The sequence below is a fragment of the Zeugodacus cucurbitae genome, chromosome 5 (genome assembly GCF_028554725.1).
Source record: "Zeugodacus cucurbitae isolate PBARC_wt_2022May chromosome 5, idZeuCucr1.2, whole genome shotgun sequence".
Classification (NCBI taxonomy): Eukaryota; Metazoa; Arthropoda; class Insecta; order Diptera; family Tephritidae; genus Zeugodacus; species Zeugodacus cucurbitae.
Genome location: NC_071670.1, coordinates 1,559,119 through 1,586,559, shown reverse-complemented (window position 1 = coordinate 1,586,559; position 27,441 = coordinate 1,559,119). Strand labels below are relative to the sequence as shown.

General features: G+C 36.4%; 2 protein-coding genes across 14 annotated transcripts in view; one reads left to right on the top strand and one right to left on the bottom strand.

Annotated features, from left to right (window-relative positions):
• Positions 1–27,441, bottom strand: part of Appl_2 (amyloid-beta-like protein) — a 137,982-nt gene that overhangs the window by 41,858 nt on the left and 68,683 nt on the right. For all 13 annotated transcript variants that reach the window (XM_054232386.1, XM_029040543.2, XM_011184763.3 and 10 more), the window contains one exon: positions 7,909–8,079. In XM_054232386.1, the coding sequence (XP_054088361.1) occupies positions 7,909–8,079 (171 nt within the window). The remainder of the gene's footprint in view (positions 1–7,908; positions 8,080–27,441) is intronic.
• On the top strand, positions 398–3,085 carry LOC105212644 (uncharacterized). The gene is made up of 3 exons (XM_011184753.3): positions 398–617; positions 815–929; positions 2,610–3,085. The coding sequence occupies exons 1-3, from the start codon at positions 494–496 to the stop codon at positions 2,779–2,781; spliced, it is 411 nt and encodes a 136-aa protein (XP_011183055.1). The 5' UTR covers positions 398–493; the 3' UTR covers positions 2,782–3,085.

Genomic DNA, 27,441 nt, shown 5'->3' with positions numbered 1-27,441 from the left:
TGTGTTTACAATTGTGAAGCGAAATAAATAAATACAACATACAAATCAATATAAATGCAAATCAGCGAGACAGCAGAATGGAAAATGAAAATGAAACCACGCAAAAATGTATGCGGAAAAAATATAAAAAAATTAAAAAATAAAATATTATTCCAAAAATATTTAAAAATACGAAAAATGTTCTATAAAAATATTTTACAGCAACAATAAGTGCAAGTTCAGCGCGTAAACTGCAAAAAAAAATTAAAATTGACAAACCTATAGGCCTACAGAGTGTGTGTGAGAGAGAGAAAGAGAGCGAACGAGCGCCCACAGCGTTCTCTGGTAGAAAACAAGCCGCTCTGCTCCGAGCTCCAACTGTTTCCGATAAGCCACCATTTAAATGCCAGCTGAGCGTTCGCCTTTCGCTCTTTTCGGTTTTCAAGCGCCTCAGGCATGACTTGGGGCACGTCGGCGCTTGTGAGCTCAGCTCAGTTCTCAATTAAGTTTCAACATGTTCTGTTCACGACAAAGCGTGTTTTTACCGAATTTCTTGCTTTTAACCGGCGCGATGGTGTTGTTGCTTTTGCATAGCAGCACCACCGAGGCATACTCGGGACTAATACCGGCCGATCCAGGTGTGTGGAAACTTAATGTTTTAAAAGTGTAAAAGTTCAAGAAGTCACAATAAAATTGAAGAAGATTAAAAATAATATATTTTAATAAAAAAAATTGAAAGTTTATTATAAAATAAGAAGTGAAATCAACGCTTGTGTTCGCTAAAAATATCTACCATTCGCTACATTTTTCTCATTGTTTAACCCTTTTCTGTTAGATAACCCGGGCAAGTGTATTTATCGCGGCGATGTACTGAAGCCTGGCGTGAATGAGGGCATTGCGCCGTGCCAGCGCCTCACTTGCAATCAGGACGGTTCGATATTCATTGAGGGGTAAGTTCGCTCGCATAATTAAGGAAATTTAAAGGAATAAATTCTTTTGTAAATAATATTAAAATAAAAAATATTTTGTGTAATTAAAAATGCGTTAACGCTGGTGATGGTATGGGAAGTGATGAGTGGAATAATATAAATATATAATAAAAACAGTGTATAATAAAAAATTAAATTACCTCAGTAATGAAAAACTTAATTTAAATTAAAAAAAATTTAAATAAATTTATAAAATTTGTAATCAGCAATTTTTTTATAAATATTTTTTGAACAAAATTATTAATTATTTAATAAAAAAAAATAATTAAATAAACAAAAATTTAAGAATGAAATTTTTTTTCTTCATAATATTTTTTATGGAAAATATAATGACTTAACGAACTTATTAAGAAAAGGTATGCATTTGAAATTAAAATATGTTTGAAAATATAAAAAAATTAGAAAATATATCGAAAAATTCAATAATTTTAATTTTAAAAATTTATTTTCCAAAATTGTTAAACATAATCTTATTCAGTTTTCTATCAAATATTATTTTTTAACTAATTAAAAAGATTTGTTCAAATAAAAACATGTATATGTATATAATAAAAATATAGATGTTTCTAGGGTCAAGCACTGGTCGATTAGATCGATTATATCGTTTTAAATCGATCTTGGACATTTGTGTCAACATTGATCCAACAAAATATTTGTAGAAATCTGCTTACATCCCAAACTTATTCTCAACTGAAAATGTCACTTTTTGAGCCGAATTCTCGACATTTGCACGGAATACGCATGCTGCCAGAAAGAATGGTCAAAAGTAGTATTAGCGACAGCCAATATTTTGTATAACATTTTTGTAACCGTTTTTATACAAAAAAAGGCTTAAATTTACAAAAAAAATTACGGAACGGCGGAAGTAAAGTTGTAGACCTAATATTAAAAAAATAATGCGCAGAAAAAACGAATATAAAATTGAGAGATAAATCTAACAAAGAATTATCAAATAAAAGAAATTGAAAATAATAACAAATAATTATTAAAAAAAATATATTTTAGAAATATTTGTTGTGAATTAATTAATTAAAAAATTTGATCTAATTTTTTTATAAAAAAAATTTAATTAAAAAAAAAATTAAATTATTAATTTTTGTGTATTAAAATATTTATTTATAAATGTAATATAAAAATAATTTTTATTTAAAGTCTTAAAAACTTTGTTTATGAATAAGTTCTACAAGTCGTAGCCTTAAATTTTATTAAATATTCCTTTACTATGAATTATTAAACAAAAAATGTAAATTCCAATTCTCTCTCTTGGCAAGCCAAGGCCATTGCAAATGAGTGCTAATAAATATAATAAACATAAGTTTATAGGCATATATAGCACGTTCGCTTTCTGGTGTATAGTATATAGTATATGCACCAGAAAGTGCACTTATCACTTTTGCAATTTTAATCAAATTAATTAATTGAGTCAATTAAACAAACAGGCGGCAGACACAACTCAATTATTCGCTGCACTTTTTGCACTAACTTTTAATTATTCTTTGCCACATACGACATACACGAGAGCATATACATATACATATGCCATTATGTATATATATACAGCATTATATAAGTAAATACTTTTGCTCCATCATTAATCTAATTTTCGTTTCACTTTTCGTTTTCACTTCGCCTTCGTTGCAGTTGCGGCCGCTTACGCATCGAGAAGTGCAACAACGGCGAGCGCATACACATGGACAAGCCGTTCCCGGAGTGCTGCAAGCTACGCTACAAGTGCAAGAAGCCCGACGGCTCGCCGTACTACATTGAGCGCGACGCATTCGGCGGCGATCAACAGAACAAGCTCCGGCGCTGAGCGCGTTTTAGAGAGTGTGGGAGTGCGAGAGCAAGAAGGTAGAGAGAGAGAGAGAGAGCAGTGATCTTGTTGAGCCTGAGCGCTCTAAAAGCGTTTAATGTCATCAATTGGAGGTTGTTGCTGCTGATAAGGCTTACACGGTTCATTTGTTTGTGTCTTTCTTAGTTAGTTGTATATGTACTGTTTGTATAATCTTAGTTCGTAAATATTTTTGTTTGGATTACATGTTTTTATTTTTATTTTGTATTTTTTCCGCTTAGATTTAGAAATAAACAAATGCATATTTATTATCAACAACAACAAAGTCGGTGCATAGATTGGGGGGAGATGTGGTGAAAATGTATATGCGATAATTACTGTAAAATAGCTGAAAACATATTTGGAAAACAACGGGAGCTTTATCCGAGAGGACAGGGAGATCCGGTTCTTATGTGTTGTAAACAGTTTTGTTTTTTTACTGGACCCAACAAACGTTCTAGGTTTGAATGAACTATCACTCTATGCCAGTATTTAAATTTGAAAGAACTCCAGAGCGACTCTCTTTCGAATAACTGGTAAATACTACAGTCTCTCCTTGTTTAATTATCTACCCTTCGAGGTAGGAACAAAAAATGGTAACCAAGTCTAGTTCAAGATCCCGAAGATATCTGTAAGATTTCTCGTGAGACTATGACAGCCAGTTTAGAAGCCACAGCTTTGAGTTCGAGATAGAATAGTAGGCAAGAAGTGATGACGTAATGACATCTAGAGAGGATACAGATCCCAGCTCTGAAAGTTTTCGATGCAGTACCCGCTGGTGGAAGTCGAGGAAGAGGGAGACCTCCACTCCGATGGAAGGACCAGGTGGAGAGGGACCTGGCTTCGCTTGGTATAACCAATTGGCGCCAAACTGCCAAAAGGAGAGATGCGTGGCGCGCTGTTGTGGACTCGGCTATAACCGCGTAAGTGGTGTCTACGCCAGTCAAGAAGAAGAAGAAGAAGGATACAGATGGTTAAGGCCAAAAGATCAGTTGACTTGTGATCATTAGATGGGAGTGTAGTAGAAACAGAACAACTATTCTTTGAAAGAAAACGGATCATCCTAGTCGGTCTCCTATACTTATCAACAACTTTTTGGAGAAATGAAATTAATAAATTCAGTTCGACTCGACCATTATTTGTAATGGATGCTCTAGCTAGCTTTCTGGTCTCTGATTTGTCTGGTATATTAAAATATGGCATTCTTGCTTTGAATATAGAATAAAGATGTGAAGCTAATTTTTATCAATAAAATAATCGATGTGAGCTTGTTTTCCTCTTAGAGTGACCAGTAGCTTTAAATGCCCTGCTGCAAGTGCAAAAAGCCGGCCGACCCAAAAGCCACGGGATGATAATTTGTTTAAGCTCAAACAAAAGCTCCAGGATCCGCGCACGTGCGTTGCAACAGATTGCCTTTGTTCATAAAATATTTCGCATTGTAATTATATAATAAGTTATTTTTGATTAAAAAATGACATGCATGCCTATGATGACACAATGAGAACGAGCGCGTGCGACAAAGGATCAGCGTGAAGAAGGAAGATGGCTTATTTATGGCCAATGTCAATAAGCAGGCAATTTGTTGTTGTTAATATATATGCATAGTGCACATCACCAACACCACTACACACACACACACACAAACGCGTCTGCATTGCAGCGCATAAAAGACGAAATTACACGATGCAGCGAGGCGTATGAGCAACATTGCCGCTTAATTAAATTTATGCAAAATATGAGATGGAGACGCCGCCGGAGCGAGTCCAGGCGCTGTCATGCAGCAACAGAAAGCCGTAATGTGTATGAGAGTGACTGCGTATGTGTTTGCGTTTATAGTTTTATGCGCTTCACTTGCGGCGACACCCCTTTCCCTCGTGCGCTCGGCTGTGTAATGAAGCGCATCAAATGAGCTTGCCATTGTCTTCGCTGATGAGGCCACAAAAGCCTACCTGCCTAGGTGGCAAGTGGGGCAATTTCGCTAGCACTACGTGTTATTTGAAAGCATGTTTTTGTTGTTTTCATTTTTTTAATTGTCGCGCGGACTTCGCGGTTATAAACAATGTCAGCAATGAAGGCTGACAGGCAATAAAACAGGTTGACAGGTAAATGCAAGAAGAGTTGGGCAATTATGCGAGAGAATATTCGTAGACAGTCCGAAAGAAGAGAGAGAGAGGGACAGAGTAGAGCAGTTGTTTGCGGTTGAAGGCAAATGGCATGCCGAGAATTCGTCAAGAAGTTGCGGTCAGGTTTGTGCGAAAAGTAAATGAATGCTGTCAAGTAACGGTGAACTGCGGTAAGTACAGATTACAGCAAGACATGTAGTCGGTTCAAGTAAGATGCTGCAGAATGGGTTGGATGGGTAGGGTAGCCAGGCTAGTTTTTTGTTGGTCACATGCAAACTCACACTTGAGATAATTTAAGAATCCCACAAAGTTTGCAGGAATTAAAATAGTTTAGCGATAAGCATGTCTAAAGTGTTTAGCTGACAGTAAACAATTAAAAGTTGGCACTGTTTAAAATTAAAAATATATTATATACTAATTGACAGCGATTTGCTGTGAAAGTGTAAAATCATGAAACTTTAGCGAATTCGTTAATAAGAATTAAGAATCGGTTAACGCCTTATCTGCTTATATTCAACTAGGGAGTACAGTGCGGAAGGGTGAGAGTAAGGTCTGACTGGGAATTTGAAACGTGAAAGATTTCATGGCCTCTTTGATTCCCGAACAGCAAGGATATCGCTGAAGAGCCTTCAAAGTGGATGTAAGCACAGTCAAATGTTCCATTTGTCTCATAACTCTGAAGTAGCACCTACTCAAAGGTAATCTCACAGACTTGTGTCTCATCCCACGATCGTCTTTTAGACGACAGATTCGATTATCATGTGAATACCATCTGAGATATTCCTCACCTCGAAAAACTCCAATGGACACTTCTAAAGATCTCAATGCACTTTTTCCACTCTCTTCTCTCTCGCTCTCTCTCTTCTGATAGTCAAATATGTTGCTGACTAAATGTTTCCGTATTTAAAATGCTTCGTGCCAAGTCAGCGTAATTCGTGAACAAGTTAAATAAATGCAACGCTGAATGTAAGGAAAAAATATTGAAACGAGCAACAGAAATGCTGCTCACAAACAAGTGCAATTTTTCGTTGATTTTATGCAATAAATTAAATTGCAGCAAAATGTCACGCATACGCCATGGCGGGTCAGCGCACAGACAACTCGCAGGCCAAGTGGGTAAGTGAGTGAGCAAGTAAGTTGGTGTGAGTGAAATAATATAAATGAAGCGGCAGGACAGGACAGGAAGCACTACGGCAGGGAATGCAAAGCGAAAGCTTTCGAGAATGGGAATGGACGAAAAGGATTTTACGCTGACTGCAGCGCATGAAAAAATGTACTTAAAATTGAGACAAGTGAAGGATGCGAGTGCCAAGTGTGACCATTAGTGGCATGGTAGAAGTGGGTGCGGTGTATGGCGAAAAAATTCAAGACTTTAGGCGAAGTTGGTAAAAATCTGCCGCGATTGCGGAAAAATGTGCAAAAATAATTTTTATTTGTCAAAAAGATTAAATAAAAAACGTAACAAGAACAACAACAACAAAGTAATAGTAAAGCTTTGGCGTCCACAAACGCTTAATAATATGAACAACACGCCCGAAGCGCATATATTATAAGAGAATTCATACACAAACATAGAGAAAAGGGTGTGTAGCGCTGGGAGATGCAAAGCGAGAAGGCACGTGGAGTTATTCAATATTTTAGCAACCTTTTCGCCACCAGCACTCCGCTCTCTGACACATTTGAAACACACTTCCTCTATCAGCAACACTACTGACACACCTACAAATACAGTGTATATTATATTACAGCCATTAATTTTGAGTCCCAATGGGAGAAGGAGGTATTTTATATTTGATCAAAAACATAAAACAGGAAGGAGTTGGTGTAATATGAAACTAGTGACTTGAGTACTAGTTAAAAAGTGCTTCAATGATGATATACTTAAGTAAATAGTGCTGTCGAAACACAACAATCTTAACACATACATTTTTTTAAACAGTTTTGAAAGCTACATATGTGGTAGTTTTCAAAAAGATCTGCTTCAACGCATTTACATTTTTTTTTTAATTTCGAAAACAAAAATCGAATTCGAACTTGAAAGAAAGTTTCAACAGTTGTAAGTTTTCAGCAAATGATTCATTAGCCACCTTTTCGACATTTAAATAACATTTTTTTACTAAAAAATTCGATTTCGAAGTCGAAAATAGTTTCAGTCTTTTAATTTTTCAGCTAATGATTCATAAACTATATTTTTGATTTCTGATTGTCCTTTTTTGTTATTTCGAAAAAACTTCGAATTCGAACTCGAAGGAATTTTCCAAAAATTTTGAGAATTTCGAAAATTTAAATATCAAAAAATTTAAATTTTTAAAAGTAGTTCGTACACTTTCTAACCACCCTTTTGCGAAAATTAACCGACGTAAAAGCGAAAACTGCTGTCATCCTTGCACCAGCGCCAACCAAGAGTATTCGCCAACACGTGAATCCTTAAAGTGATTTTAGCTATTTTTTTCACACAACTGACGCTGCGTATACATATATATGTGTATGAAGGGCGGTTCCTAACTGTAATTTTTCAAAATCTCGTGCTAAGCAAAAGTGCAGCCAAATAGTCAAATAGCCAAGTGCGAAATGAAATTAGTTTTTTTGGCTAGGGTTTCGCCTGGCAATCGATAAGTGGCTTAAGGATGGGTATTACCAGGGATTTGCACAGCAATAAAAATGCAAATGCTCTATATATTGTGTGTGTGTGTGTGTATTTATGAAGGAGTGAAATAGAAGCGCAAAGTGTCTGCATTCTATATGCATAGAGTGATGTAGATAGTATGTGTATATGTATGTAGATGCCAAAAGTAATTTTCATAAATTTTTCTCTGCATCCATTTGACAGTTGACCCATTTTGCACACCTTTTTCGCAGCGCATGGTGTTTGTATAAGGTCTTTTTACTTTGGATTTAAGCCATTCGATATTTGGGGTTGGGCTACTTAATATTATTCTATAAAATTTTATTATTTTTTTGCAAATTTTCGATTTTTATGACTCACCTTTTTGCAGTAGTCCAGTAGATCCATTTTGTCGCGCAAGCATGTGGCGCCCGATGTTTTCTTATTCAAATCCGTTACCCAGCGTCCCTCTTCGGAGAGGTATTGCGGTTGGAATACTTGGCCAGCTTCGCAGAGCACCGCGATTTGTGGCTCCCAACGCGGTGAGGCGGCCTGAAATTACAAAAAAAAGACAAAATAAATTATTAATAAATAGAAAAAATATTATTTTATTATAAAAAAAATGAAAAATATTACTCTAAATTAGCTAAGCATTTTGCTTTTACAATTTTCACTTCAGTAAGCTCGATTTTTCCACTTCAGCCACACAAAAGTATTGGCTTCACTCAAACTATATATATTTTTTGCTTTAAACTTTAATTTTCTTCATTCCCACTTGCGCTTATTGCCCTTCCCTGCTTTCACCGCCATTTTGTGGTGCATTCACGCTCCAATTCGAAATCAACATCAATCATACGCCCTGTTGTTCGTTGTCCGCTGGCCAGCGCTCGAGTGCCGTGCCGACTGTGTTGCCGCACATTTGTCGCACACTTTAGCAGCCGAAGCTAATTTTTAATGCTCACTTTAATAAGCAGAAACGGCAATTTCGAAACGTGATAACCTAATTTCACATGACCAACAGCCAGGCCATTGGCCAGCTTGGCGCTCACTTCACTTTGAAAATATGAACGCTGCCGGTTGAGTGACTGGTGAACGCTGGTGCTGCGTTCAGTTTTAGGCGTTAATTTCTTTTGGTTTTTTATGTAAATTTCTATTTTAATATTTTAGTTGAAGTGGAAATTGAGAGAAGCACTCTTTGTGCTAAACGGAAGAAGAGGTTTGGCGAATAGAGTTCCTTTAGACATAATATATAAAAAGTGAGTACTTAAAAAGTAGTAAAAAAACGTTTTTTATTAAATTTTTTTGAAAAAAATATAAATAAATTTTTCAAAAAATATTACTTTCCAAAAATTTTCGAAAAACCAAAATGTTCATTCTTAATTTTTTTTTCAACATTATAATTTTTTTTTTTGAGTCATTAGAGCTTTATTATGCGAAACGTGGCATTTTTTATGAAAACAAAAATTTTCTGATTTTTTGAGCGAATTTTTTGCCACCTTTACTAGTTGAGACGCACTCACTTAATCTAAATCACAAAAATATGTGAAATATTCATGAAGAAACGCATAATCGAATAAAAATTGCCGAATCAGTGAACCCCAAAAAAGGTGCACGCAAACACGCAAAAACATAGGCAATTTTTTTTTGTCAAGGTACAAAAACAAAACAAAAAAATCGCAAAATTACGCGCTCTGACAGTCATCAAATCGTTTTGTTATTGTCGTAGTTGTTTATTTTTACGCATGCAATTTGCTTGTTTAATGCTTGTAAGCACTGCGGCAAGCGGAGTGATAGCATACATACATGAGAGCACACACTCATACATACAAATACGTGCTCAGGTGCAGAGCGTGTGATTGATGACTATTTAATTGTAGGCAAAAACAAAAACAACAAGAAAAAAATTGAAAAAAAAAAAAAACAGAATAAAATTCGGCTAGGCAATTAAGCAAAAATGAGAGAGACCAAATTTCAGTCGAAGCTAAATAAGAGAAGGAGGAAGAGAGACATAGATCGACAAAAACAAATTGATTTTGGTGCACGTTTCGTGACCACAAAAAGTTGCCTATAAAGCCCGACTTCAGAGGGTTAGATTTCAGCTCGAATTTTCACTACGTAGACATCTTTTAAGAACATATTTTCTAAAGGGTTTAATAAATGTCTTCTCGGTTCGCGAAAAATATGATATCATCTGTCAAATCTACGACGACTTTGGAAGATCTATGCCATCATACGATACCTCTACGACTCCCAAGTGATTCCATTTATTTTTGAAAAGTTTGGTTTTGAAAAGCTAGCGTAGACGTTTTCAAAGAGTGAATGATTTCAGCTTTTCGAAGGTAGCTTCTCTTGGCAGAATTGTGTTTTTGCTATTCAAAGAGCCATATATGTAGTTGAAGCCGATTACTTCGTGTTCACTGATTTCTAACGTCGAAATTTCAAGAAAGAGCTCACCCGCCAGCTTCATTGTATTTAAAACTTCTGTTCTCAGACTGTTTTTGTAAGTCCAGTCCAATCTTTTTATGTCTAAAATGCGTCATTGTGTCTTATGACCTTATAACCATAGTTACATTACATTTATCTAAAACAGTTTCCTAACAGTTCAACCATTTTGCGTCCACTCTTCGAGAAGTCCTACTGAATTCTGCATTTTCTACACTTTCCTTTTTCTGCAATTAAAATTTGTTTTTGTATTCAACAGCATTGGTCTGCGCTCATTAGTTCCACTTCAGTGCTGTAATGCATTATCGGAGGCTTATTTTTGTTGTTTTCATGGCAGTCCATTATATTCGTAGCAGCGGCGTGTCCATTTGCATTGTTAATGCGGTCGCATTGTCATACGCACGCATTGGCATTAGCATGCGTTTCTATTAAGTACAAATACAACAAATAAACAAAGAAGTGTTTATGTTGTTGTTGCATTTCAAGCATATGCTTTTCAGCAAATGAATATGTACTTCTATTATTTTGTTTATTGTCAATTGTTTTGTTGAGCTTTTTTATTTTTGTTTTTGTTACATTTCTCACTTCTTATTGTTGTTGTTGTTTCACTGCGGATATGTGTGGCCTTGTAACAGTTTTTTGCTTATGAAGAGCTTGTTGTTTACAACAAATTTCATGCGCGCTTCCATTGTGGCAGCCATTCAGGATGGTAAGCGTGAAATAGGCTTTTACAGACACAGACACTCGCTTACACAGCTGGAAGGATATGCAAGAGTATGGTGAAAAAAAGCCGTTAAAAAGCCGAGAGTGCAGAGAAAAATAGTACGAAAGACAAATAGAATTGAACAAAAGTTGACAATTCAAGAATAAAACAATGGAAAAATTGCTTAGAAATTTTAATTGGGCAAAAATAAATATGAAATAGGGCACCTATTTTACTCGCAAGTGGACTTAATGACTCGGAAGAACCAAAATATATTGTATTCGAACATGCGATTCATTAGTCTTCGATTCAATGACTTAATGACAAACTTTTTCCGAACAGAATCCAAAATGCCAGACAGACTATTTGTATTCTGAATGAGGAGAATTACAGAAACTTAGAGTTAATCACAAACTTCAAATCAAGGTTAGTTGACAATCAGTATCCTTTCATAGAATACGATTTTAGAATCGAGAGATTCGAGCAGTTTGTAGCAAATTTTAGTCGTCGTCGCGCGTCACGGACGAGAAAGTCGTCTGGTAGTTTGGATCAGTTTTAGAGGTCTATTGATTTACTGTTAGTTGAGATGTATCATCTTATGTTGGAAAGACTCAAGTCTGTTGCTCAGGTGGAAAGATTGTTGCAAACATATGTATATGTTTGAGCCATCTTAAGAATGAAATGGTTGAATTTAGTTTAAAATTTAGGACCACGTATCCACTACTAAATTGTGAATGAGCCCCATCCTTCTAACCACTTGAAACTGCTGACGTCAAAACACTCTCAAGATTTGTTGTGTTTTGTATGCAAAATAATAATACTCCGACCCTGCTCTTCCTCTACTTACTACATCGCTTCTTTGTTTCACATTTTGACCAATTGTTACGTCACTTGTTTTGTTGTTATTATTGTTTTTTTTTCACTTTTAAGCAGATTAACATTTTTGTCTCTATTTTCACGCATTTACATCGAGTGGTTTGTGGCGAGATGAATTTTATTCACACTAAACAATCGTACAGCTCCACAACCAGCAACAAGCTCCAAGCCCTACTAACTAACCATTCAGTAGCTTCTATACTGAGCCCCTACACAAGGCGTGGTGCCCTGCCGCTAGCTCCATCCACGCAGCAGTCTCATTATCCTTATTGTCTACACAATTCTAATGGTCTGTTTTGTTTTCTAGTTTTTAGCTGCTTAAACTTTTTGTTGTTTTTTTTGTTGTCGCAATTACACTATTGCGGTTAAATGTAGTAGGGAGCCACACTCTAGTTGGAGATAATATTAAAAACCCCCGTTTTTGCGATTTTTTTCGCATTTGTTTTGACAACGCAAACCGAAATTTGGCTTCAGGCGCCTACAACAACACCAATAAGTCAAATAATCAGTGACATTGAGTGTGGAAGTTTGCTCTCAATTAGTTTAACACAATCTTGGCATGGAAAAAAGTGAAGGTTTTTCCAAAAGAGTGGACGGGAGAAATTGTGGAAAGTGACAGTGGATTATTTTCACCACACATAATTAAATTTGGTAATTTAACAGAGCTCAACAAAGGTTTAAGTCTCGAGAATTAATAATTATACACGAACAACTTTCAGAAGGAACTATAGATCCTAAGATAGTTAAGAAGGAGTACGTAAAGTAGAACACGACCTCTGACGGATATATGTACATACTTCTCAGGCTTGTATGAAGTGGTCCCAATATAGAACATAGGCTTCCCTTCTTTCTCTCTAATATGAGTTCTGTGACATCTCATAAGGATGACTCATCACTAGCTAGTTCAAACTAATATGAAGATAAAATAACAAAGATATTTGGTACTGGGCCATTTCGATCTTTTATATATATAACATAAATTTAAACATACGTAAATCGGGTGAGAGTTATGGATGAAGAAAGTAAATGAATGTGTAAATATATAGCACTGAGCTATTTGATGCGTCGAGATGCTAGAAGATGAAACGATTATAATTTATACAATTAATAGGTTGAGAATTCCAAAGCACTATGGATACAACGGAATGAAATTGTAATTTTTGAGGAATCTCTGCTAGATTTTCCAGCTATTGTAAATGTAAATATCTATTTAATACCACGAAAAATGCGATAAATTCAATGTCAACTAATAGAGGCCATTAAGGGAGTAGTTTATCGTCGAATATATCAAAATACATATTTTCCAATACAACTGCGCTCCCGTTGCACAGGAGCTTACTTCATACTACACTGCGTTTTTTACTTTTGGCCTAATTTTCGCGATTCCTCGGCCACAGCGCGCTAAGCGCTTAAGCATTTCTAAGCGTCTTTGTCAAGCCACTCAAGTGGATTTCGCTGAGTACCCTGCTGTCCCTGGATCTATGTGGGCGTTAAAGCATTAGCTCTCTTCGCGCGCAAATCCACTTTTGTCTGTCCGTGCACTTTTCCAATTCCAATTCAACAAAGAAGATGTTGAAAAGCTAGTGGAAGGCAGAGTGCCATTGTTCGGCGGTGTCAAGCCTTGAAACTTTAAGCGGCAAAAAACAAGAACAACAAAATAAAATATAAACGAAATTAAATAATATAAACTAGAAACTGAACAAGAACAAAAAAGAACAATAACAATAACAAACAACAAATACAAGCGATAAAGAGTGCCGAAAAAAGTTCGCACAAATCCGTGAAAAAGTGTTGAGAATAACAACAGCAACTTTGCCACACTCAAACAACAGCAAAAGGCAAACAACAAAAACATCACAACAACAGCCAACAAAGTAAGCGAAGTGATAAAGCGGCAAACTAAAAATATGACGGCTGATACAAGAATTAAGTGGACGGTCGAAAACACGTCCGAGTTTCCAAGGGCGAAGTGCCCAGAAAGCGAGGGAGTGCAGCAATTGGCTCTGCAAGTGCGAAAGAGTGTTGACGGCTTAGTGCCAAAAGTCGTCTTGGCCGGCAGCAAAGTGAAAGTGAGCGCGATAAAATTGAAAACGGAAATCGGATGCTGTCTTAGGAGCGAAGCGACGCAACAGCCAAGGGGTACAAGAAAGTACAAGAAAATACGCGAGATTCACACCGCTGATAGCAGCTGAGCCGTACTTTACAAGACAGCTAAAGTGTGATAAGATAGTGTGTACATTGGTTTATGCACAACTTTGTTAGTTACCTTTATTTTGCAAAAGACAACGCTACAAAGGTGAATAGAAAGACGGTGATTGAAGCTGGAAGGGGGACCTATGCAGATACAGCTGACTTGAATTGGCTGCTGATATAATGAAGAGACACTGGGGTAGAGCTATAACTGAGATTCCGATGCAGAGATCAGATTGAAGACAGAAACAGAGACCAATACTTGAACTAGGTCTCAGATCTGGACTGATATTTAGGTCTATCGAACCTTTGGTCTATCGAACCGGATTCCAATACAGAGATCATATTGAAGACAAAAACCGGGACCGATACACTTAAATAACGTCTAAAGACTGGACTAGGATTGAACTATTTCCTTTGGTCTATCGAACGGATTCCGAAATTATTACTGTGATGTTAATTATCATAGACAGAATCTGAGAAGAGGAGTGGAACAGAAACCGAGATCGAGGCTATTATCGAGACGAAAACTGTCGTTGGTATGGTATAAGGTGACTTAGAGTTAATGTGATTCCGCAATTAAATTCAGGAGGTGTAGAGCAAGACATTTAAGTACTGGCCTGTTAAGGAGTTTATTGAGACTTCTGAGGCGACGGAATCTTGTGTGATCTCGAGACTACACCTGATAATTAGGTTAACACAAGGTTCAGATAAAGATGGATTGAAATAGAGACAGTATTAAGCTGTATTAAGCAACTGAAACTGAAATATAAACTACAACTGAAAGTCATCCGGAAGTTTAGGTTGGAGTTGAAAACGATTTGAATCAAAGACTAGTACTGAGACTGATGACTGAAGGAAGACTCGGACTGATACAATGACTGAAATTGGACGAAGCCGTGGTTCAGGTTATGAGTGATACTGTAACTAGAACCAATTTTGAGACTCTCAGTGAAGCAGTAGCTTTCAAGGCGCAGGAGTTCCGGACATTTCTGATTTCTATAAAGCAGATAGGAACTCTGACTGTATCTAAAGCTAAGAACATGAATTGAAGCAGAAAACGAACCCTAAACGTGATACTATGACTCACAATGTAACAGTAACTAAGGGACTAACACTAAAAGAGTGCATGCTCGACTCAGCAAGATTTCTTCGGCCGAGATTTTGACAACGCAATCTTTCCACAAAACCAATAATTATTTATTTAATGAGATTTCTATGAATTTCGCTTTAATATTGCCAGTATTCAAGGAAATTTTTGTTTTCGTAACCAAGGTCACCTTGTAGAAATCTATATTACTACACATTTTCATACAATTTATTTACACGCATCACTTTGCATGACTCCGCAGCACTTTCTTCACGGAATTATGCTGCCTTTGAGGGCGCACAACAAGTTGCTGCCACAGCGTCTTTGCCTCACGGCCGCGGCAGGTGGCACAAGGCACCTTAGCAGCGGCCACCGTAAGCTGTGTGTGCGTACTATATGATATTGCTCATATGATATTTAAGTATATAATTATATGTGTATATGTATATATGTATAAGTAACTTAATAATTTGCAATGAAAACAAGCCACGGTCGCAAGAAAGCGAGTGAGAGTGCGCATAGGTGACGTGGGAAGCTCAAAGGCAGTAGGGTACATGTAGGCAACTGTGGTTGCTTAGCGACGACTGTTGTTGTTGTTTTTGTACTCTATTTACTTAACTGTTATGCTTTCAACTTTTTTACTGATTTTTTAGCAACTTTCTCTTAGTAATATGCAACCTTTACAAGCTTTAAAATGGACTCCTGCGGTTGCTTTGTGAGTGTAACCGCTGCTTTGCTGGCGTTTTTTTCTACTTTTAATAATAATTTTATTATTATTTTGCTTATTTGCCACACTTTCGTTATTTTATAACGTTTTTGTTGTTGTTATTTTTATTAAGCCACATTTTTTCTCAATTATTTTTCAACGTTTTTCCTATTTATTATCTCCTGCTTTTAATTTTTCCTGCCTCACGTCACTTTATCTGCCATAATTCAATATTATATTATCTGCGCATTTTTTTCTATGCGCGCTCTGCTGCTTAAGTCCACATGCGGCATGCAAATACGTGATTTATTAACCGTTCCATGCATGCATGACGCACACCATTCCACCATACACAGCGATATATGTATGCCTACCTATTAGAAGTCCGTATGTCTGTGTGTGTGTGTGTGTTTGTATGTTCGTGTGCGTCGACATAATTTACTCTGCACGAATGAGCAAACAAACTGCGCAAATAAGCGTAAAAAAGGTTGAGTAGTTGGGGGAAGGAAGTGCATTTAGCATAAAAAATATTTATAAATAAAAGCGGAAGCGGTGAAATCCATTGGGTCGTGACAAAAAATGTTGTTGTTGCGCTGCATCGATAAATAAATACTTGTTTGTTGTTGGCGCGCATATGTTCGCGTGTGTGTATAAATAAATATTATTTGTAATTTGTTATTGTTGTTGTTATTTTACATATACATAAATGGAAATATGAGCTTTTTTATGCTGCTTAGGCTACGTGACTGCAAGGACAATATGCCAAGGCAACTTCATATTTTTTTCCAAAGAACCTTTTGGGCGGATTGTGTAAGTGAGGGCATAGGTGTAATGTATAAACATGAAATAATAACAAATATTTGCATTATTTTTTTAATATTTCAGTCAATATGTAGTAGCAGTAGCAGTGATCTTCAATATATCCTTCATAATTCTTAATTAAAAAAAGCGTTCCTGACCATTAAATGAAGAGAAAAGTTAAAAATATTCCAAAAAATGTGTAAGTAATCGCTCAAGAATACAAGATTTTAAAGCTCAACAATGCTCTCTGACCGGAATTTGGAGGACTCATAGACTCTTATACGAAATTAGCCTGGTTCTACGTTAAGATCTATTTAGCAAAAAGAAAGCAAAAATGGGAAATGCCTCAGCTGCCGACAAGCGATGTTTTAAGCTTTTATAATAAGTTGAAATTGAGAGACACATATGTATATTACGACTGACCTTAGGCAAATGTTATGATTGAGGCTGAAATTAATATGGAGAATGAGACGTAGACTAACTGAGATCTTAGTACTGAAACAAAATTTTATAAATATTTCAGATAATTTCGAATCTTGGCTTCGAAAAACAGGCAAAGACTGTAATTAGGAACTGAGAGCAAGAGTAAGATTCATGAGTATCAAGTTTGTATAGAGATAAACATTCAGTTTAAAATTGAAATGGAGATATTATGCGACCATATGGAGGTAGATATCACATTTAAAATTATAAATAAAATAAAATCGCTTTGAGAGATCGCAAATGAGCAATGTGTAGTAGTAGATTAGTAGTAGCTTAGATCTTAACTTGTCCGAAGGTGACTAGAGACCAAAGCAACAACAGCAGCTTAGACAACAAGCCACTGAAGCTGTGACTGGAACATCAGCTAACAGTGAAATTCAGTGTTGGACGATAGCTGAGTTCGAGACTGACCCCCAAACTAATACTGAGCTTCCAACTAAGATCCGTACTACCAGTAAGACTAAACTGAGGTTGGAACTAAAAGGGAGATTGATACAGACTGGGATTGAAATAACTTAATGACTTAAAAAACATTGTAGCTAATGTTAAAACTAGATCAATTATTGAGACCACACTATAAAGCTGCGATAAAACGAAATAAGATTTTGAAAAAAGATTTTGATTATGCTCAAAAATTATATCATAAAATTAAGACTGAGCACTGAGTTACTGAACATAGCAAAAATTTTAGTATAGATGAGCGGCAAACATTAAATTCTAATTTACGCTTTACAAAAAGTATATAAAACAACAACAATAAAGTTCGGTTACCTTGGTTTCGCGTGAAATTGAATGTTGCGTATACGCAATGGCAAACACACGCGCCAAAAGCCACAGCCACAGAAGCACACATACATCAACGGCAGTACAGTGTGCCGGGCGCCTTGTGGTGTGGCCTAGTTTTAGATAACTGTATTTTTTTCAAATATAGTATTTTTTCATTTTTCCAAAATAACGGGCGTACAGCAGGCAGCGCATGGCGGGTGACCACCAAACAAGAAGTTTGCGTTTGATGTATGTATTTATTTGGCTACCCACTAGCTGTTGTTGTTGTTGTTGTCCACAACAGCTGCGAACGCCGTTAGTTGCTCAGCTGCGGTGCAAAATTTAGTTCATTCGCGGCCGCCATTGACGCAGCAGCGCGCACAGCGACAAGCGGTGCATAATGAGGTTGCTGGCGAAAAAGCAAGCGAAAAAAGAAACAAAAAACTACACGCAACAAAAACAAAAACAACAAACTAATGAATAAACACAGCAAAATTTAGCAATGAAAACCACAGCCACGAGGCGTTTGAAATATATAGAGGTAGCGCAGCGCTGAGGTAGCAATCTTGTCAGGCGTTAGTTGGGGATTGTAGCGGTTGCGCAACAACAAACATAACAACAACAACAGCAGCGCTAGGCAACAATTAATTGCGCAGCATATTGACGCTGTCCGCCACGCACACACAGGCTCCAGGTTTTTTATGCCGCGAGAATAGCCGGCAGAGAGAAGCTGCGGCGGTGAACGATGCATGGCGGGAGGAGGCAGGGATGTTGTTGATGTGCGCCGAATAGCTGATTTGCCGTTTTTTCAGCTTTAATATTTTTAATGCTGCAGCAGCTGTCTCATAAAACAAAAATACACACACACGTAGAGGATGCATGGCGTTGCCACATATTTCCAGCCACAAGAGAAAAACAAAAAAAAAAAAAAAAAACAACACAAATAAAACTGCCAGCAAACTGCTGCTAACGCTGCATAAAAAATTAATCAAATGCTGCCTTCACACATAATGCACGGAAACTACCGCTATGCTTTTGCGTGTGTATATGTTGGTGTGTCTGTTGTTGCGCCAGCGCGTCAGTTGGCCAACACGAAAACGAAAATGTTAATAATGCAAAGTTTTAGTAGCGCGTTGGCGATTTTTTTCTGTTGTTGTTGTTGTTTGGCATTTGGCATGCTTTGTTTGTAGCGGCGTCTATTTGCCACAAACCTGCGGCGCATGAAAAATGAACTAACTTTGTGCCACAAATCGACAAAAAATGTGTGTCAAGCATTTCGAAAAAAATATATATATTCGAACATGAAACTTTTCGGTATTATGCGTGAAAATTTATATTTTTATTTTAATTTTTATTTTTTCAATGAGCCTTACTCAATTTGCGCCTAAATGTTAGAGATATTTAGAACATTGAAGTAAAAACGTGTGAAATAATTTAAAAAATTAAATGTATGCCGTAAAATTATTTCTATAATATCTATTCTTTGATTTGGAAAATTTAAAATTTTTCTATAATAAAAAAAAGCAAAATATATACCCTTTTTTTGAAAATCTATGCCGTAAATTTTTTTTAATAATTTTTTTTAATTTCGAGAATTTAATTTCATTGTAAATATTTTCTGGGATATTAAATTTCGTTAAGAAAAAAGGTAAAATATTGAAAAGTTTGGAAATTTATGAAGCAAAAATAATTTAAGAATTTTTTTAAGTTCGAAAATTTAATAACTCTCTATTTTAGAAGGTCAAATATTATTGTTGAGATAAATCGTTAAATTGTAATAAAAAAGTTTAATATATTAAAATTTTTGAAATTTATGCCGTAAAAATATTAAATTTTTTTCTTATTTTCAAAATGAAAAAAAAAATAAATTTTTTATAATTCTATAGCGAAAAATCGCCATCCATATTCTCACTTCATGTGGCGTTTCAATCACCTCGAAACACATTAGCTCTTCTCACTGAGTAATCCCTTCGAGTTTATATCTGCCTATTGAAGTCGACGCTTCCCTCACTGCCCCTAAATGTATGCTACACGCCGTGCGACACACGGCCGCTAAGAATATTATTGAATTTGCTTTGAAATATGAATATGCAGGCAAGTATTTATGCGAGTACAATGGCATGTATAGTAAAGCTTCATTGTCACACACCCTTTCTCCGTAACACTCACACTCTCATAGAAATACACTCATAAATTGCGTTGCATTGTTCGTGCCATTCATTGAACTTATTGACATTTTTCACGCGATCTTGACTTATTGTGCAATTTGCTCGGGCTTAGTTGGCTGTCTGCACTGCAATATAGTGTAGTGGCATACGCTACGCCATTGTGTTGAGTTTTTCACAAATTTATTTCACAAACTTTCATAAATTTTTATATATATTTTTTGCATTTCTTCCATCCACAATTCGCTGCAAGTTGTAATCAGTGGCGAACAACTATGAAGTATGAGCGGTAACAAAGGAATATAAATATGAATTATGGCAAGTGGAAAAGTATTTGTGCGGAGCGGGAGATGTTCAATTGTAAAGCGCCTAGAGGTATGCAATATTTGTTTGTGAATAAAGTGATAACAAACGAACATGGAATTTGATGCGAAATTTCAAACAGAAAGAGGAGGGTAACAAAGCAAAAAGGGTGCAGAAAAGGTCAGGTAAGGTCAATAAAAGTAACTTTTATACACAAATTAAAGATTAATAGAAGCGCTAAGAAGCCTACAGTGGAGCTTATAACCGCCTTTAAGCCGAATATTTTAAAACTTCATCACCACTCACACAACTTTGAATATATAGTATATAACGACAATTTACTGTAAGCGCCTAAAAGTATGCTAATTATTCAAAATTCTTGAATAATCGTACGCATTTCCTTACAAGGCCTTCAACTACACAAAATTGTTCTGAAAATACTAAGAAATTTGAATCAAAATTGCGCCTAAAAGTATGCAAAATAATTTACACTTACGAAAATTCGAAAGCTTTTAACTTTCAAGCCTTTCAGTAAATTAAAAAATATATTTTCACCTGCCAACCTCTGCTCTTCACTTCAACTACGTTGTCAGCTTTGTTAATAAACTCCCAAAACTATGCCAAATCTGTTAATTGTTATTATTTGTTGCCCATCCCTTTGCACTCACTCTTCCTTTCCTTCATTGCTGACAATCTATTTTAATATTTGCGCATAAAATATGTGTCAGAATAGTTTCACTGAAAGTTTTTCGTCTACCCAAAAGATTGCTGCAACTTCTTGCCTACCTTGAGGCGCCACTTGCCTTAACGCAGCTGTTGTGCCTTATCAGTACATCAGTGCCAGGTTGGTTGGCTAGCTGACTGTTAGACTGATGTGTGTGCCGTCTTGTGACAGTCAAATAAATTTAATTACTAATTTACATTCATGAAGCGTGCAGCAGCCTAAAGTTATGCTACACCACAACTATTGCTGCTGATGCTGGCATTACTCCCGCCTGCTCCTTTGATATTTCGCCTACCAGGCATACATTGCCGCATGCTATTTGCCACCACAAACGTGTTTACAATCGAATGTTGGGCGCATGCACACCTGCACGCCTAAAAGTATGCCACACTTTATTATGTTCTATATATTCGTAAAGAAACTTTTTTAGTTTCGCAAAATTCTTACCGGAAATGGGTAAAAGTTTGGCGCTGATTTACACTGCCGCTCGCAATAAATATTTCGAGTGTCGAGCAAAACTTGTAAGTTACAGTTATCAAGTGAAAGAAGAAGAAGTAGAAGAAGAGGCAGCAGTAGTGCAAGTTTCATAGTTGTATGGCAAAAGCAAAGTTTCAGGCGCCGTGAGCACTTTTCTTCAAGCGCATTAACGCTGATGGGAAAAGTAAAGAGACGAGTGCGCTTAGCTGGCAATATAAGGCTTTCCGTCTTTCTCGGAAACAACTAATTGAACACAGCCTACACACCTGATGTCTCGCACGCTCACTCAACGGCCAGGACTACCTCAGACTGCTGTCGAGGCATTAAATTCTCTTGTAAATCTGCACAAATTAGTTTCTTGCGCAGGCGGTCCGGCGCGTAAGACGAATTACGGATTTCATTAAATGTAATTTACTCCACACCAAAATGTAGGCAACAATTTCTTTACACTAAGTTGCAGCCTGGCAAAGTTCGCAAATGAAAAAGTAGCACAAAACTTTTTTGCGAACCAACTGAGCAGGGGGAACGAGTAGTGACGAGAAGATGGAAAAGTGACGAGTGACAAAAGATAAAAGTGAAAAAACGTGCAGTGAAGTCGTGTGAAAGTTTAATCACATCACGCTCAAATGGAATTTGATTTGTTTAAAACATTCGTGCGAGCAGAGAGAGAGAGCGAGACAATGGCAACAAGTAAGTGCGCAGTGACAAGGCGAAGGCGCTGCGAAGCACGGAAAGCGTGATTAGTTTTAAATGAACTTAGACAAAAATAACAACAACAACATGTTGTTTAGTATCTTAAGTGCCTAAGTGTATGCAGCAGTCTACAGCTAATCTTTGAGCGAACTTTTTATACTCTTTGCTAAACAAAAAAAAAATGTGGAAGAACTCTTACTTGCATTAAGCGTTGCAAATTACGGTAATGACGAATGAGACAACGCAATGACAAAGTGCTTTTGCAGCTAAGTGCACCTAAATGTATGCAATGAACTTTAGACAACAAAAATAGCAAAAGCAAAATTAAGTGCGAAAAGTTGCAAGCAAATTTTTACAGCGTCGCGTTTACACACTTTTAAACGCTCTCATTTATTTTTGAGTTACTGCATACTTTCAGGCGCACACACTTTTTATAGCGTTTTTTAACTGCCAAGCGTCAATATCCCGTTTTAATATCCTCAAAAAATTGTTGTCAGTCAATATGGAGTACACAGTACATAGTTATTAAAGTATTTGAGTTCAGCGGACTGCTTGTGCAAGCAACACGACCCACTTGCCACACACACACTTGTGCCACATCCGTTTAATACGTTTAATAGCAAACAGAGATGTTATTGCACGTTAAATGCGAGTAAATTAAAATGACATCGGCGACAAATAGTTTGGAGAGGCAGCTGCAGCGGCAAGTAAACAGATGAGCAAACAGAATGAGTGTGTAAAGTGATATAGTACAGAGTGTGTGCTCAACGAATGTGGCAATGTGTGGATGAATACGGAGCAGTTTAAGTGCAAAGAGCGGTCGGTTGGATCGACAAGTAGTCATATATAGTTACTACAAGCTTCAAGTGATCTTACTACTTGCTCTTTTATATAGCCGCAATGGGAGTCATAACGGACTACAAAACAATATTTATTCATATAATATATAGTAAGACTTAATTAATTATGACAGAGAGGAATACAGATAAAAATCTTTTCGAGGCGAGTGAAAGAGAGGGTAATAGAGATAAAGAGAGAATAGATATTGAGAGAATTTGATGGTAACGAGAAAAGAGAGGCGTTCATTTCTAGTATAGATCAACAGAGGCCAGGAGAGAGATGTAAAAAACATGTTTTCAAAAACCCATCGAACAATCCGGGAGGATAATAGAGAGAAAATAAAATGTCCCAGGAAGTTTTAGACAGAGTGGGAACTGAGTATGATTTTTCTATTGAATAAGAAAGAATTTTGAGATTATGCTGCCAAAAAAAATCTCCTTTAGAGAAATCAATAGGAAGAAACGCTCAAATCGTTGTAGAGTATTTCTAAAAAAGGTTTCTTCAAAGGAGAATTAGTAATATGACTGAGATTAGACATAACACAGCCACTGAATGAGGAATGAGTAGATAATGAGAGTGTCAAAGTGAAGCAGGAGATGAGGTATGCCAGAAAAGAAAACATGGACCACTCCAGAGAGAAGTAGTACCAGCAGAAGTAGCGTTAGTGAAGAGAGCTTGACTTATATGCACATTTGTAATGTACATAGAACAGTTAAATATCGAGTAAATTCCAATTTGAACTCAATCAACTCAATCACGGCTGTCAGCAGATGTTACACTACGTTCATTACAAGTGCTATTGACGCGGCGCACACACATACAAATTTGCTTTATTGACAGCTGGCACTTAAAAAATAAATACCGAAATTTGTGTCGAACATACAAAGAGACGACGACGACGACGATGATGAAAAAAGTCGAATAACCGAAGAATGCGAGTACACATAAGTGGCTGACCAAGCGAGGCAGCAGCTGGCAATGCTGCTGTGGCGCAGACAAATTGCAATAACGCTGGCGGCGACACCAATTGCGACAGCAACTAAAATGTCGGCGAAAAATAAAATACGAAAACAACAACAACAAGTATTTACCAACAACAAACACAAGCGCAATATTTAAAGTAAATACCAGCAGTTTGAATTGACTCGCAGTGTTGCAGGAATGCATTGGACTACAGTATAACGGTAAATTAAAAATAAGTAATTTTTTTGTTCAATATTTAACAATTTTATAAACATTTTCCATTATTTTTTTTTTTAATTTTTAAACAGCCTTAAACCCTTCCCCCTCTCTCCCTCACTTGTTTTGCTGGCCATTTCATTTACTCTTTGGTCACACTACTACAACAACCTCCATATGTGTGTGTGTATATTTTTATTGAGCTCTTTCTCTGCAGAGCTCCCCAACCCCGTCAGCTGCTGTGCCAAATCCGTTGGATGACGTTGACGCTGGCGATGATGATGACGATGACGACGACTCAGTCGCCATTTGCCATTTACCAGCTGCCACATTTAATTTTTATAGCTTTGCTGCCGCTTGGCGTTGGTCAACAGCAGTTGTGCAAACAACAATTGCAACAACTGCAACAAAAACAACGAAAGCAATGCAGTAAAATCTGCACTTTTTGTTATTATTTGTGCCAACAACTATAATTACAACAACAGCCGTCAGCAGTCTCCGTCTGTCTACTCGATTATTCTCTGTTATTAAACTTGTACAAACACTATTATTATGAGTATTATAACGACAATTTGAGTGACTGTGTGCATAGATAAGTGAATGAGTGCCTGTAAGTATGCAATGTTTGCAGTAAGCAAAGTGGAATGAACTATGCACTGTCGCCAGGCGGTGGAATGGCTGCAATAAGCGAGGACACACACCATAAATGGGTGGCTGAATGCAGTTAAATGGCGCTGAATATGATTGCGGACAGCTGAATATGAGCGATGAAGTGCTGAATGGGATTGGAAAAGAAAAACGTAGGAAAATTGCATATTGCTTGCAAAATATACTTTGAGATCTTAGCGTTATTCTTGCAAAAGAGGAAATTTTAAAAAGAGCGCGCTAAAAACTTTGTTTCTAAATGATAACTAAATTCTTTTGAGTTCTGGATTAAATATTTCAACTAAGGTTTTTTTTTATTTGGAGTAAGTTGACTTACAAAGTGAATATAAATTAATTCAACAGATATTTGTCCTCTTCCAAACAACTTAAGGTTATCACATCTACAGTAGAGAGTAATAAGTTATGTATAGAAGAACATTTTAGAATAAAAAAGATAGTAAAAAACGAAAAATGTAGTCAAAATCAAAGTAAGTAAGTCTTAGTAACTAAATTACAAATAATAAAGGACCATAAAGAGAGAAAGATATAGATGATGTTTAGCATTCAAAAGTCAATTGCATTCACGAGTGCAGCGCCGGCTCGAGGCCAACTGCTTACCTCACCAGCACTTATTTGTGGTGTCTTTCTGGCTGGGACTTCTGCTGTTTCTACTTTAAACATATTTAACTTTCTCATTTGAAGCGAATGCCACTTTAACTGAAGACATAAAAAATAAATAGAGTAGAGCAAATGAGTAATGGCCTGCTGGTCGCCAGCGCACACGGCACTAGCATATATTTACTAACAGTTGAACAGTAAAACTTGAAATTGCAAAATTTTAGTGGCCGTATACAGTATAGTATATGAACGCAAGTGAAGTTGGGCGTTGGGAGAGCTGAAAGCACATGTGGAGTATGCACTAGTTCTAGTTAGTCGTGTTCAACCACAATTTCCCGTTTTTTCTCGATTTTTTTCTTCTATTTTTACGCTCCCCTATTTAAGTTTCTCCGCACACACACAGCCACAAAAGTCTCAACGTTGTGCTAAATAATAAAAATGTAAAAGAAAAACAAATATCCCTGCATAATGTGGAGCAAATAAGTAGAATGCCAAGTAAGCACCCTCATGTTGCTGGCTGCTTTAGACTACATTTTCCCCGCAACACTTCTGCCTGCTTACTCATCTTTAACTGTTTTCTTACGCCGTCTCCAGTGGAATTGCAGTCGCCCACTTGCTTTCCTGGCTGCTTGTTTGTCCTCTTTTCTGCACTTGAAGCTGCTCCTTTTTCCTCATTTTGTTTCTTTTTTTTGTATTTGTTACCCTCTTTCAGTGGCTTCTTATGTGCTGGCTTCTTTTTCTACACTCCTTTTTTCAATTGCATCTTTATACTCGCCTGCCATGCAAAGCAAACATTACTTCGATTAAATATTTTTCACACTATTCTTATTTTTTCCAATTTGTTTCTGAGTTGTCTTCGGGGCGGCACGATTTGCTCCTAATTCGTCAATGGCACAGTTTCCAATATTTTTTATTTCTCATTCTATATAATAGTTTACAAAAAATGAGTTCCTATTGGCAGTCCTGTGAGTGTAAGTTGGCTACACTTTATACTACACTGGAGGTTCTCGATAGGGCTTATACTATATTGATGAAGGAAGAAATTGAGTACAAAAGGGTTTGCGAACGTTAAAGTTAAAGATTGTACAAGCACTGGATGGTAAGCCGGGACAATATTTCGATCTCTTTGTCGGTAAAAAACAAACAAATTTTCTCGAGGGGTAGACCCATATGACCTGGATGCGTATGAAGATGTTTTAGATTCTGACAATAAAATTGTTCTCAAAGCAGTCAAAGATTACTTAAAGACATTCCTATTAGAAACATTATCAAGTCACTTAATAGTGAAAGAATTTTATAATTTTCAACAATCCTAAAGGTATGCTTCGATGTATGGTATATCCGACTGATGGTTATTTAAATTATTGTTTGTTGAATTCTTTTCATAATTACTTTGATAAAATACTACTCTCTTTGGAACTGTTACTTTAAGCCCAAAAGTAGGCTTCAGCTATTATTCAAATTCACATGTTCAAGGGTGTACGCCCTAAAGTATGCTTCATAATTAAATTTCATTTGTATTATTTCACTTTAACGTAAAAAAATATTTGTAAAATAGTTAAAACAATTGTATATTGTATTCAATTTGTACTCGTTTCTTTAACTATAATTTATGTAATACGAAATTAATTTTTTTGTTATTGTCATCCACAAACAAGAGCATTGAGAAGAAGAGACAACAATAAATAAGTAAACGATATACAAGTCAAGTGAGGCGAACAAATAGTTGAGCGTGCAAAGTGCACAAGGAATGAACATTCAATGACTATGGTAGCTAAGAAGAGGTGCTGGGTGGAGAGGTGCGAAGAGGTGTATAACAGCATTGAAGCGCCCTAAGTTGTATGCAAGTTTGCGCTGAGTGTCACAGTGGATGCGCATTCTAAGCAAATAAATTTGCAGTTACATAAGAAAGCAAGTATAGATTAGATTATATATTATATGTAAATGTACAGGGTGACTGTGTGAGGAATACGAAGAAGAGGTAGAAAATATGAAATTAGAAGCAATTAAAGTGAGCATTGAAAGTTGTTGTACAATTTTTTATAGTATTTTGCAATAATTAAAATCAGAAAAATCTTATTAGCAACACCCTGTATATATTTTTTCTAAATGACTTGCTTGGTTATGTTATAGTTGTTATAAATTTTACTAAACTTTTATTTCTATTTTCATTTTGCAGTCAAAAAGTTGCACCCTGTATATTCGTACTTTATT